The sequence below is a fragment of the Chiloscyllium plagiosum genome, chromosome 10 (genome assembly GCF_004010195.1).
Source record: "Chiloscyllium plagiosum isolate BGI_BamShark_2017 chromosome 10, ASM401019v2, whole genome shotgun sequence".
Lineage (NCBI taxonomy): Eukaryota > Metazoa > Chordata > Chondrichthyes > Orectolobiformes > Hemiscylliidae > Chiloscyllium > Chiloscyllium plagiosum.
This window is the reverse complement of record NC_057719.1, coordinates 88,159,043-88,172,968: the sequence shown is the minus strand read 5'-3', so window position 1 is coordinate 88,172,968 and position 13,926 is coordinate 88,159,043. Positions and strand designations below refer to the sequence as shown.

The following is a 13,926-nucleotide window of genomic DNA, read 5'->3' as shown; positions in this document are numbered from 1 at the left end:
TGGATTGCATTTCGAGAAGCCAGTGCAAATTGGATGGGTTAAGTGGCCTTATGTGTGCATAATCATTCAGGATTATTGAAGCTGTTCCTAGCTCCAGTTTAGTTACAGAAATTATGGATGTGAAATTTCTGCTGATGGAATTGCAGTTTCTCGAAACCAGATCTAAGCCCTTGCATATTTTGGTTGAGACCTGCAGCCTGGCCTAGGGAGAGTTCTCAGCATTGAATCTCCTGCCCATCTGGCAAGACTGTATCTGTAACTGGGAGCAGCAGAGGATGCACGCCTCCCAGTAGGTGATGTTCCCACACATGGTGTGCAGCTACCTTCTTCCACATGGTTCTAGCAATTATCAGAACTGATGATACTGGAGTGTGGTGTGAAAGCAGGACTGAAGGGATGTGAGACTGAGAGTGGGGGGCCTGGGAGGCTAGTCAAGGAGTGATGGGTGAGAGCCAGGGGAGGGGAAGTGGGAGCGGTGAGGCCAAGAATGTGAGCCAGGCAGGGAGTTAGTAAGTAATGGAAGGGGACAAAGTGAATCTAACCCATTGTCCTATGCTGGGATGGGAGCTTGGCTAAAACCTTTGAGTACTGAAAAGATCAGTCTCACAAAGTACCAAGACTCTATAGTTGGTTTGGACCAAGTCCAGGTAAATGGGATTGGTATAGTTTGGTAGCCGGTATAGAAATGGTGGACCAAAGAGCCTGTTTCCATGCTGTATGACCCTAATACTTTTCTACATTTATGTGATAGATGTTGATCTATAATAGTCAAATTTTAATTATAGCTGGCAAATTGTTTCAAACTGCTGTATTGCTGTTTTGTATTTGCAGGCACTTGGAGTCACATTAAAAATGAGCTCTTGGAATTTATATAGTTGTCCTCAGTATGGTCATCTTTTGTTGTCCCATATCTAATTGCCCTCAAGAGGGTGGTGGTGGTAGTGATGATTTAAAATGGAGTTGTTTGAGAAGTGGTTTGCAATGCCGGACCTTAGTCCTTTGCTTTGCTTCACATGTGTATGGTCCAACAATAAGATTAGATTAGATTAGATTACTTACAGTGTGGAAACAGGCCCTTCGGCCCAACAAGTCCACACCGCCCCACCGAAGCGCAACCCACCCATACCCCTGCATCTACCTCTTACCTAACACTACGGGCAATTTAGCATGGCCAATTCACCTGACCTGCATATCTTTGGACTGTGGGAGGAAACCGGAGCACCCGGAGGAAACCCACGCAGACACGGGGAGAATGTGCAAACTCCACACAGTCAGTCGCCTGAGTCGGGAATTGAACCCGGATCTCTGGCGCTGTGAGGCAGCAGTGCTAACCACTGTGCCACCGTGCTGCCCACTATTTGTCAGTATGGGCTTCATCCTGTTTTACATTCACTAACAGCGTTGAATGCTGAAATGTTGAGATCACTTTGATACTAATACATTGATCCATAGCCTTAATGGTAGTAGATAAACAAAGGGAAACCTAATGTTTCAACTCACGTAATGTCTAAAAGTTCCGTCTATTTGAAGCAGCCTCAGGGTATTTGAATTTTCACGGCAGGTCATAGAACATGCTCAATTGCTTGATTCTTTGTCACAAAAACATTTCAGACCGTTTTGGTCTTTGACCCCTCTCAGCCTTGGCTAATCCCCACGGAGCATGGGAACTATAGGGAGGTGACCATGTACGTTCATCAGGAATGATACAAGGGATGGGAAACTAAGGTTAGGAGCAAGATGTGAACTGTCAAGACTGTCCCCATTGAAACATAGAAATTGAAGGGGAAATTTCACTGAGATTTCTAAAATGATGAATAGGGAAAGACTTTTTTCATGGTTATGGAGTGAGTAATGAGGGGTCATTATTAAATATAACTTAATTATTTGCTTGTTTTAAGGTTATGGGTATTAGCTGAAGACTCAACAACTGTGGTTGTTAGGTTTGGAGCTGTGTGTATGTAATATGTCTCTGTAAATCAAAGCTTAAAGGATGTAAAGCTCCTACTAAATCCTCCACTGCCTAGCTATCTGAAATAGAACAGTCATCACTTGAAAGATATCACAGATAACAGGCAGGAGAAGGTCCCTTTAGAGAGAGGGTAGATGTAGCTTGCAATGCTTTTGCCTTGCAATGTTCATTATACAGATCACTGAATCTGTTCAGGGAAAATTGGGCAACATTTGTGCCATAGTTTCATAGCGTATAATGAAAAGAGTGTGGCTCTTTCAAACTGATACCTGGCACTGACACAGTGGACCAAGTGGCTGTTGGTGCAGTAAATTAATGCTCCAGTGTTTTACTGCAGTGAGAGCTTCAGGCCAATCTACCAGCTGGTCCAGGAGCTGCCAACCGTTCAGCATCGTCATTGTTGTGTTTTTCAGATGAAGCATTTTTAACATGTATTTGGAAAGGCAAGGACTGATTCGGGATAGTCAGTTGGCTTTGTGCGTGGGAAATCATGTCTCACAAACTTGATTGAGTTTTTGAAAAAGTAACAAAGAAGATTGATGAAGGCAGAGCGGTAGATGTGATCTATGTGGACTTCAGTAAAGTGTTCGACAAGGTTTCCTATGAGAGACTGATTAGCAAGGTTAGATCTCATGGAATACAGGGAGAACTAGCCATTTGGATACAGAACTGGCTCAAAGATAGAAGACAGAGGGTGGTGATGGTGGGTTGTTTTCAGACTGGAGGCCTGTGACCAATGGAGTGACCAAGGATCGGTGCTGGGCCCACTACTTTTTGTCATTTACATAAATGATTTGGATGTGAGCATAAGAGGTATAGTTAATAAGTTTGCAGATGGTACCAAAATGGTGTAGTGGACAGCGAAAAGGGTTACCTCTGATTACAACGGGATCTTGATCAGATGGGCTGAGAAGTGACCGATGGAGTTTAATTCATATAAATGCAAGGTGCTGCATTTTGGGAAAGCAAATCTTAGCAGGATTTCACACTTAATGGTAAGATCCTAGGGAGTGTTGCTGAACAAAGAGACCTTGGAGTGCAGGTTCATAGGTCCTTGAAAGTGGAATCGCAGGTAGATAGGATAGTGAAGAAGGCGTTAGGTATGCTTTCCTTTACTGGTCAGAGTATTGAGTTGGGAGGTCATGTTGCGGCTGTACGGGACATTGGTTAGTCCACAGTTGGAATATTACGTGCAATTCTGATCTCCTTCCTATCGGAAAGATGTTGTGAAACTTGAAAGGTTACAAGGATGTTGCCAGAGTTGGGGGATTTGAGCTATAGGGAGAGGCAGAACAGGCTGGGGCTTTTTTCCCTGCAATGTCAGGCTGAGGGGTGACCTTATAGAGAGTTACAAAATTACGAGGGGCATGGACAGGATAAATAGACAAAGTCCTTTCCCTGGGGTGGGAGAGTCCAGAACTAGAGGGCATAGGTTTACGTTTAGTGGGGAATGATATAGTAGAGACCTAAGAGGCAACTTTTTCACGCTGAGGATGGTATGTGTACGGAATAGCTGCCAGAGGAAGTGCTGGAGGCTGGTACAATTGCAACATTTAAAAGGCATCTGGATGGGTATATGAATAGGAAGGGTTTGGAGGGATATGGGCCGGGTGCTGGCAGGTGGGACTAGATTGGGTTGGGATATCTGGTCGGCATGGACGGGTTCGTCCGGAGGGTCTGTTTCCATGCTGTTCATCTCTATGACTCTATGACTCAATCATGAAGGAAACAACATGTCTTCTTCCTGCTGAATCCTCAGTTGTTTCTCCTGCAAACATTGTTAAACACAGATTTAATTACATGTTTTGTGCTTCTGTTTCAGAGTCGGAAATGTGTGGGGCTCTTCGAGGGTCATAGTACAAAGGTGAACTGCTTGCTGATCGTAAACATTCAAGGGAAAATGGCGTGTCTGTATACAGGATCCAGTGATCACACTGTGCGCTGCTACGATGTGAAGGTGGGTCATAACACCACATGATAGATCCATACATGAACCTGTCATGATAACAGCAAAGAAATAGAAAGAGACTGGTTCAACTCCTCTAACTTATTACAATTTAACAGGAGACCTCCTATCTCTTTGAGCTTGTTTGTCTGCACAGTTGGTCCGCATTTCAATTTATCCACTGTAGCATATATCCCTTCATCTTGAGTATAAATGTAACAAACTCAGTTCTGAAATTTCAGTTGACTCCCACAATATTTGGGGGATGGGAGATATTGGCAGCGTTAAGCAGTTCTGCATCACCACTGCCTTTTGAGTGAAATTATTTTTCTCGATGTCATCCCTGAATGGCCAACTGCACCATTAGGTCTTGGGATCCTCTGCTCTGGACCCTTCTACTACCACCCTGCCTTAAGCTCCTTTAATCATCTTAATACCTGAACTAGATCATCTCTTGTAAGACCACAAGCAAACAGAGAGTTAGATTTGGATGTTCAGCTTGATTGAAACTGTTGAGTGCACAGATTGGGACAGCCCTTGCAGCCTCTTCCTGTGCTTTGAAGTTGGAAGCTGGGGAATTGCTGAGCTGGTGTACTGAACTGCCTGAGGCTGGGAGAGGACAATCAGGAGGATGAACCATTCCACTACTGACTGGAGAAACCCAGCTTCTGGCAGTGGTGGCATTGCTGGCTGCTCAGTCTGAGTGAAGGGAGTGAGGAGTTATGATGGAATTAAGAGCCCAGGGCATGTTGGTTTTAAAATACTCCCTTCTGTCTTTCTGGCAGAAGAGTGGCATGGTGGCTCAGTAGTTAGCACTGTTGCCTCACAGCACCACAGACCCAGGTTCGATTCCTCAGCCAACTCTCTATGTGGAGTTTGCACATTCTCCCCGTGTCTGTGTGGGTTTCCTCCAGGTGCTCTGGTTTCCTCCCACTATCCAAAGATGAGCAGCTGAGGTGAACTAGTCATGCTAAATTGCCCGTGGTTTCCAGGGATGTGCAGGCTAAGTGGATTAGCTATGAGAAATGCAGGGTTACAGGGACCAGGGTGTGTGGGTCTGGGTGGGGTGCTCTTTGGAGGATTGGTATGGACATGATGGGTCAAATGGCCTGCTTCCACACTGATGACACGTTGTTTTACAAAGAATGATGGCCAGGCTATGATATATTCATCTGCTGGAGAATTGGGAATGCTCTCCTTTCTATATTGTTGCCCAGTCTTTAAAGAACAGCCTGTGTGGAGATTGGGACCACTGTAATTACTGAACCCTTTGTTGTAGTTTCATTCATGTGAACACTTTGCTTTCGATTTCAACAGAGTAAGAAGCAGCTGGAGCAGTTCACTTTGTCAGACCGTGTGCTGAGCTTGCACAGTCGATGGCGTATCCTATTCATTGGGCTGGCCAATGGCTCTGTGTATTCCTTCAGTGTTAAGGTAAGCACATAAGTATATATCTTGGCACCAGCACCCCTCCTGTCCCCCTCCACTCATTTGCAGGGTGAACCCTGCTTCACCTCCTTGGGCCTGCCCTTGCCTTCAGATTGTAGGCCTTTGCCCCTCCCTCGGGCTTGCAGACCACAGGGTTTGTGCTGGGGTACAAGTGTTGGATCTTTAAATAGGGTATTATTGATGTTCTTTGAGACGGTTTCTGCTCGCTTACATCTTCTGTAAAACCAAATTGATCCAAAATTCCAAAGTGATATTATGACCCGCACTGTCCAGTTTACCCATAACCCTATTGCTCAGTGATCTGCAGTCACTGATTAGTTTTAAATTCCCATCCTCATTTTCAAGACCCTCAATATCTCTCAATTTCCAAATCCACAATCTTCATGTGTACACTCCTATATTTCTGGCTGCTTGTACATTCCCAGTTCTAATTGCTCCAACAGACATGGCCATGTCTTTTGCTACCAGACTCCATGCTCTGCAATTCCCTCTGAATGGACCTTGCATCCCTTCTTTAAGGCAGTTTTTTAAAACTTTCACTTGACCTGGCTTTTAGTTACCTCTCTTTTTGGCTAGTGTTAATATTTGTTTGATTATGCTGTAGTTTTACTGTGAAGTACATTGCAATACTTTACCATGTGAAAAGCCCTAAGTAAGTAGAAGGTGTTGTTGAAGCAGAGGGAATCAGTAAAATTGGGTTGGGCTTTGTGGAAAAGGGAAAAGAGGAGTTCACAAAGGTATAAGCTTTCAGTATGGCTCGTTTCTCTATATCATGAAACTACGGTGAATCTTTATGGAACACTGGTTCAGTCTCAACTGGAGTATTATGCCCAATTCTAGACACCAAGGATGATGATGGCATTAGAGAGAGTGCAGGAATGGTTTATAAACATGGGTCTGGGGTAAGGGACTTCAGTTTGCAGATTGATCAGAGAAACTGAGCTTGTTCTCCTTGGAGAGGATTTAGAGGAGATTTTGTTGAAGTGTTCATCTGCTGACCAGTCTGAGCAGAGTTACAAAATTGGTAGTCCTCATTGGGGACAAATGTTGTGGTGTGGCAAGCAGTTAGGAAATGAATTACCCAAGCGTAGAGTGGAAACAGATGCAATTGTGGCTTTCAAGTGTGACTACAGTGGAATGGACGGGCTACAATTGTTTTGCAAAGAGATGCAATGGATGTAATGGACTGAATGACCCCCTTCTGGTACTTCAGCATTCTATGGTAAGACATGGGCCAGGATTAGAGAGGACGCAGAGGACACTGCTCTCAGTATTCAATATATGGTCACACCAAAGCCCTGTATATACTTGGTAAGATTAGATGCCCTTATACCCTTCTTATAAAGGACAACAGATTTATCTTCCTGTTTGCTTAGTGAATTAGTATGCTACCTTTATGTTTCTTACATGGGTAGACCCAGGTTTCCCTGAATATTTGCACGTTTCACTCATCCTTTTTAAAACAAATTCCACTTTTTTATTTTTACAACGCAAGTTGTAAACAAGAATAAAGCTCATGTCCATACATTATTTTCCCTCTGCCACTTTATTGTCCATTTATTCAACCAGTCACCACCTGTTTGTAGCCTCTCCGTGTCCTCCTCACAATTTGTATTCACCAATAGCTTTTTATTGTCATCTAAAATCATTAACATAAATTATAAATAATGAGGCCCCATTCCTGTTCTTTACAGCACTCCACTTAGAAGTTCCCTGTTTATATCTTTATTCTTGCTGTCCTGTCTGTTAATCAATCCTCCAATCTCCCTAATACATTACAGCCAAGCTAAGGGGTCCAGGTTCCAAGTCTAACAGAGATGTGTCATTATATATTCAAATAGATTGATTGTTTTTTTATTACTCTGAACCTCCATAAGCCTTTTGTGTGGCACCTTATCAGCTGGTTCACCTTTATCCAACCTATTAGTTGTATCCTCCATGGATTATGTTCAAGCTACCGTATGCAAAATGCATTATTTAAGACTTTCTTAACAGATGCTAGCACTTTATTGTTGACAAATGTCAGGCCAACTGGTATATATTTCCTTGTTTTCTCTTGCCCAGCTTTCTTGAATGTCAGTGTCACATTTGCTAATCAATCCTCCGGGGCTATACTAGAATCTAGAGGATTTTGAAAACCCATAAGCAGCACATCCACTATCTCAGCACCTTGCTTCTTCAGAACCTGTGTTCCTGGGAATTGGTTTGATTTTATTCTCCAGTATCTTTTCACTGATATTAATTATCTTTAGTTTCTCATTCTTATTTAAATTGGTTGTCTCTTCTACTGTGAAGAGTGCAAGTATTTGTTCAATATTTTTTCTATTTCTTCATTTCCAATTACTACTTCTCTTCCTCTTTTATTTATTTATTTAAACTGTTGACATCTCTCTGTATTCTGCAAAATAACTTCTATTGATCTTGCTTAACTTCCGTTAATGTTTCCAACTTCGCTAAGCTAACTGCATCTCACTTCCCAAACAGTCCTCAAAACTGTATCATTTGAAATCTTTACCTCTCCCACCTCTCCTACCAATTGTTCTGTCCTACTCTTCAGACAATTCTCAATGAGTAGACATTTTCTCGAGACAAGGGCAATGTAGAAGCATTTAGAAAGAAGGCAGGATGAGTTAATACCTGCTGAGAAGCACCAGGACACATTTGATGGGCCGGATGGTCTCTTTCTGTTGTCTGATAAATATGGATAGTGATCATTCTCTTCTAATGGAGAGAGTACATGACATCCTGACTGTTTTGTCCTATTCATATTTCTTCAGGCTAACAAACAGCTCGATGTGTTTGACTGTCACGGTCCCCGAGCGATCAGCTGCTTGGCAACAGCACAGGAGGGAGCCCGCAGACTGCTGCTGGTCGGATCGTACGATTGTACCATCAGTGTTCGTGATGCCAGAAATGGGTTATTGCTGAGAACGTTGAAAGGTCACACTAAGACTGTCCTGTGCATGAAGGTATGGCTGGTGAAGTGGTGCAGCTCAGGGTATAGTCTGTGAAATAAAAAACAGACTTGAGGTGTCTGCTGTCAGGAAGTGTGTGTGGGCACGTGGTGAGAATGCTGTATGTCTGGATGCATAGGGTGCAGAGAGGTGGCGTCTATGGCTGGAGACAGCACTGACTTATTTTTTATGTTTTTAGGTGGTGAATGACTTGGTTTTCAGTGGTTCCAGTGATCAGTCTGTCCATGCTCACAACATCCATGTAAGTGTTTGCTGTTTAGAATTCAAACACATTTTTTAGATTAGATTACATTAGATTACATTACATTACAGTGTGGAAACAGGCCCTTCGGCCCAACAAGTCCACACCGCCCCGCCGAAGCGCAACCCACCCAGACCCCTACATTTACCCCTTACCTAACACTACGGGCAATTTAGCATGGCCGATTCACCTACCCTGCACATCTTTGGACTATGGGAGGAAACCGGAACACCCGGAGGAAACCCACGCAGACATGGGGAGAACGTGCAAACTCCACACAGTCAGTCGCCTGAGGCGGGAATCGAACCCGGGTCTCTGGCGCTGTGAGGCAGCAGTGCTAATCACTGTGCCACCGTGCCGCCCACATGTTGTTTAATATGTTTTTTGAACATGCCTTAAACACAAGACCTAGTGGTTGCTTTGTGTTTTCTCAAGGTTTTTCCTAGTTGAAATAAACCCTAATGCAAGAGTAAATGAGTCTTGTGTGGAAGTGCTGGTTCGGCTCATTCTATGCTAACATTACTCCTTCAGTGATTTAATGTGTTTGCTAACCAAACAGACTTTAACCTGGCGGGGGTGGTCTCAATGAACACAACAGCCCAGGATTAATGCATGCGACCAAATTTCAGAGATTGCACTTGATGCAACCTAAAGGGGTTTGAGTCTGGTGTCACTCACAGAATAGACCTGCTTGTTTTTCATAAGTCAAGAGGGCCAAAACATCCAATTCAGATACAAATATTATCTCCAAATTGTTTAAGCTACTCTTGGTTCTTTTCCTTCATATGCAATCTAAACAAACTGGAAAAAAAAATCATCATTGGGTTTCAATTCCTCACCAGACCACGAGAGAAAAGGTGTGTACTTCAGTTGCGCCCACATCCAGCATTGGTGATAACCAGATAACCAGATAACCAGATGTTAGTTTTTTTTGGCTGCAAGCTAATAAAGACCCAGTACACTGGGGCAACTGTCCTCCTTTTGGACAAACCCCTTTGGAATCTGTGAATGTGGATTCTTGCCTCTGAATCAGAAGCTGTGGGTTCAAGTCTTACTCAGGAGTATGAGCTCAAAACTCAAACCTGACATTTCACAAGGGCCCGTCAGCATTTAGAATTTTGTGTCTCAGGAGAGACAGTAAACTTCGGCTACATCTTCTACCTCAGGGGATGACTTCCAGACACTAACTCTGATGTCCTCTGTCTACCTCAGCAGAGCAGATTATCTGACCATTGTCACATTGTTTTTTGTGGGAATTCCATATCAACTGCTGTGTTATATCAGTCAGCTAACAAAAACTTCAGCGACAGAGGACTTCGGTACATCCCGTTTTCATAGAAGGTGTTAAATTAATGTGTTTTCTAAATCCACCTGAGAGTGCAAATGGGGTTTCAGGTTTCAATCAAAAGACAGTGCAGCACTCACTGAACACTGCAATGGAATGTCACTCTTGATTTTGCATCACCTTGATCAAATATTAATAATTTAAACTTCAAGCTCAAGGCCATGACTCAGGCTGTGCAGATGTTGGAAAGCTGACTGTGTGCTTAATGGTAAGAAGGGAAAGCATAGACTGCAGCATGGACTTGTCAGGTGTAGGGACAATAGCAATTGCAGTGTTGTCCAGACAAGTAATCCATCTGGACATGAGAAACCAGGCAGGGAACTTCACAGTAATAATAACTTGTGGAATACTGAGAAGTGAGTTCAGGAAGATGGAGATTGTTTACTTTAGAACACAGGACTGAGAGAAGATTTAATTGACAAAACCAACGTCATCTACAAAATTCCATGCAAGGACTGCCACAAACACTACATAGGACAAACAGGAAGAAAGTTAGCCACCAGGATACATGAACACCAGCTAGCCACAAAAAGACACAACCCTCTCTCCCTCATAGCCCTACACACGGATGAAAAAAAATCACCATTTCGACGGGACAACACATGTATCCTGGGACAGGCTAAGCAAAGACATGCCAGAGAATTCCTAGAGGCCTGGCACTCCAACCACAACGCCATAAACAAACACATGGATCTAGATGCCATCTATCAACCCCTCAGAAAACGAACAGGAAATGACATCACCACAAACCCCAGGAACCCCATCCAGGAGAAAGATATAAATAGAAAGCAGGAGACAACAGCTTCTCTTCACTTGGAGGTCGCCACTGATGATGTTACCTAGCCAGGTAATGAAATGTCTGGATATCAAACCTACACCCTAGATTTAATTGAGTTGTCTAAAATTGAAGAAGTGGGTAGAAGGGTTGAGGTGAGTTGCGTAATTTTTTTTCACCAGGAGTTTGTTGGCATGTGGAACTCGTGCCGAATAGGATGATAGAAATAGTAACACTCATTGCATTTAAAAAATGTTTGGACGTGCACTTGGAAGTGGTGTAACCTGCAGGGAAGGAGACCAAAAGGGTATCATTGAGTTAAAAGCAATCCAGGGAAGGTTCACTTGACTGATTCCTGGGATGATGGGTTATCTTACAATGGTTGGACCAGCTGGGTCTGTATTCACTGGAGCTGAGAAAATAAGGTGATTTTATTGAAACACAAGATCCTGAGGGGACACAGGAGTAGATCCTTCTGCCCATCAAGCCTGCTCCAACATTCAGTTACACCGTGGCTGATTGTCTACCTCAGTGCCTAATTTCTGCTCACACTCTGTATCCCTTGATATTATTAGTCTCCAGAACATGTTGATTTCTGTCTTGAACTTGCTCAATGATTCAGGTTCCACATTCACTACTTTCTCCTCATTTCAGTCCAGAATGGCGTACCATGCTCCTCAGATAATGTTCCCTGGTTTTCAACTCAACAGTATATCCCCTCTATGAATTTTGTAAGTTTCAATAAGGTCACTTCTCATTATGCAAAATTCTTGGGAATGCATCCTAGAGCCCTCAATGTCTCCTCATAAAACAATCTCGCCGTCCCTGGGATTTATCAGTTGACTTATCTTGCACTTCCTCAATAGGAAATATATTCTTCCTCAGATAAGGGAACCAAAACTGTGCACATTCTGCAAGTGATGACTCACCAAGGTTCTATACAACTACAGCAGGACATGTTTATTCTTGTTCTCAAATCCACTTGCAATGAACACAAGTGTACAATTTGCCTTCCCATGTGCTTGTTGCACCCTGCATGATGATCTTTAGTGACTCGTGAACAAGAACACCCAGGTCCCTTTGGATACTTGTGCTTCACAGCAATTCCTCATTATTTGAGAAATATTCTATCTTTCTGCTTTTCCTGTCTTCACGCTTCACACTTACTTCACAATAACATCATTTTTTTCTAAACTATTCACTGTCGAAGTCCTATTGAATCCGCCTTGCATCCTCCTCAGTTTAATGTCATCAGCAAATTTTGAAATATTGCATCTGGTTCACCGTGTCCAAGCTATTTATATAACCTCTGAACAGCTCTGATCTGGTTCAAGAGATTTATCAATTTTGAATCCCCTTAACTCTCCAAGTGCACCCTCTTTACTAGTTCTAACTTCCCCATTTTCGCAAGACCGTTGGTTGTCCAGTCAAGAGTGTTTTGCTGGAAAAGCACAGCAGGTCAGGCAGCGTCCTAGGAGCAGGTCAGGCAGCATCCTAGGAGCAAGAAAATCGACGTTTCGGGCAAAAGCCATTCATCAGGAATGTCCAGTACCTTTCGAAGTATTTCTGCATCTTTTGTGAAGACAGTTGCAAAGTAACCATTTAGTTTCTCTGCCATTTTCCATGGCTTTCCATTGTAAGCTTTCCTGTCCCAACTTGTAATGGATCCACATTTATCTGAGCTTTTTCCTTTCCACAAGATGAAGAAACCTTTACAGTCCACCTTTATGTTCTCACAAGTTTGCATTAATATTCTGTCTTCCCTTTCTTAATAAGTTTCTTGGTCCTCCTTTGCTGGGTTCTAAATTGCTCCTAATCCTCAGGGTTGCTACTTTTCCTGGAATCCTTATGAACCACTTGCTTCAACCTAATACAATCTTTAACTTCTTTCATTAATCACAGTTGATTTATCTTTCCCTGGATCTTTATGTCTCAGAGGAATGCATGCATGCTGCAGTCACTGTAGTCTTTTCTTTAAATACTGGCTAATGCTTGTCAAATCTTTCAGCAGAGTTTCCCAATCCACCATAGCCACTTCTGCCCCACTGCTTCATAATTTCCTTTCTTCACATTTAAGACTCTTGACGGGGTGGGTGCTGAGGGGATGTTACCCCTTGTAGTTTCCCCACTAGTGGGGAAAGTTTAATAATAAGACAGATGAGAATTTTTACTGAGATTGTTAGTCTGTGGAATCTTCCTCAGAATGTAGTGGAGACTGGATCATTGAATGTATTCAAGTCTCTGTTAGATTTATGACAGTAAAGGGAGTCAAGGGCTATGGGGGGGAAGGCAAAAGATGGTGTTGCAATCCACCTTGATGGTATTGAATAACAAAGCAGGTTCAAGAGGCTGGACAGCCTCTTTCCAACAGACAACAAGAATTACATTACTTACTTTGAGGGTAGATACTTTTCCTGTATGAACCAAGTCTCTGCAGTGGGACTTGAACCACAAACCTGTGACTTAGACAATAGACAATAGGTGCAGGAGTAGGCCATTCAGCCCTTCAAGCCTGCACCGCCATTCAATATGATCATGGCTGATCATACCTAATCAGTATCCTCTTCCTGCCTTATCTCCATAACCCTTGATTCCACTATCTTTGAGAGGTCTATCCAACTCTTTCTTAAATTAATCCAGAGACTGGGCCTCCACTGCCCTCTGGGGCAGAGCATTCCACACAGCCACCACTCTCTGGGTGAAGAAGTTTCTCCTCATCTCTGTCCTAAATGGTCTACCCCGTATTTTTAAACTGTGTCCTCTGGTTCGGCACTCACCCATCAGTGGAAACATGTTTCCTGCTGCCAGAGTGTCCAATCCTTTCATAATCTTATGTCTCAATCAGATCCCCTCTCGGTCTTCTAAACTCATTGACTGGTGTACAAGAACACCCAGATCTCTTGTACTGCCCCTTTACCTAAATTGATTCCATTGAGGTAGTAATCTGCCTTCCTGTTCTTGCCACCAAAGTGGATAACCATACATTTATCCACATTAAACTGCATCTGCTATGCATCTGCCCACTTACCTAACTTGTCCAGGTCACCATGTCATCTCCTAACATCCTCATCACATTTCACCCTGCCACCCAGCTTTGTATCATCAGCAAATTTGCTAACATTATTGCTGATACCATCTTCTATATCATTAACATATATTGTAAAAAGCTGCGGTCCCAGCACGGATCCCTGCGGTATCCCACTGGTCACTGCCTGCCATTCTGAAAT

At 43.1% G+C, this 13,926-nt stretch overlaps 1 protein-coding gene across 1 annotated transcript in view; it reads left to right on the top strand.

The window, feature by feature from the left end:
- The window catches only part of znf106a (zinc finger protein 106a), a 92,082-nt gene that overhangs the window by 66,100 nt on the left and 12,056 nt on the right, over window positions 1-13,926 (top strand). The window contains exons 14-17 of the mRNA XM_043698332.1: window positions 3,792-3,926; window positions 5,232-5,348; window positions 8,141-8,332; window positions 8,517-8,579. Of these exons, the coding sequence (XP_043554267.1) occupies window positions 3,792-3,926; window positions 5,232-5,348; window positions 8,141-8,332; window positions 8,517-8,579 (507 nt within the window). The remainder of the gene's footprint in view (window positions 1-3,791; window positions 3,927-5,231; window positions 5,349-8,140; window positions 8,333-8,516; window positions 8,580-13,926) is intronic.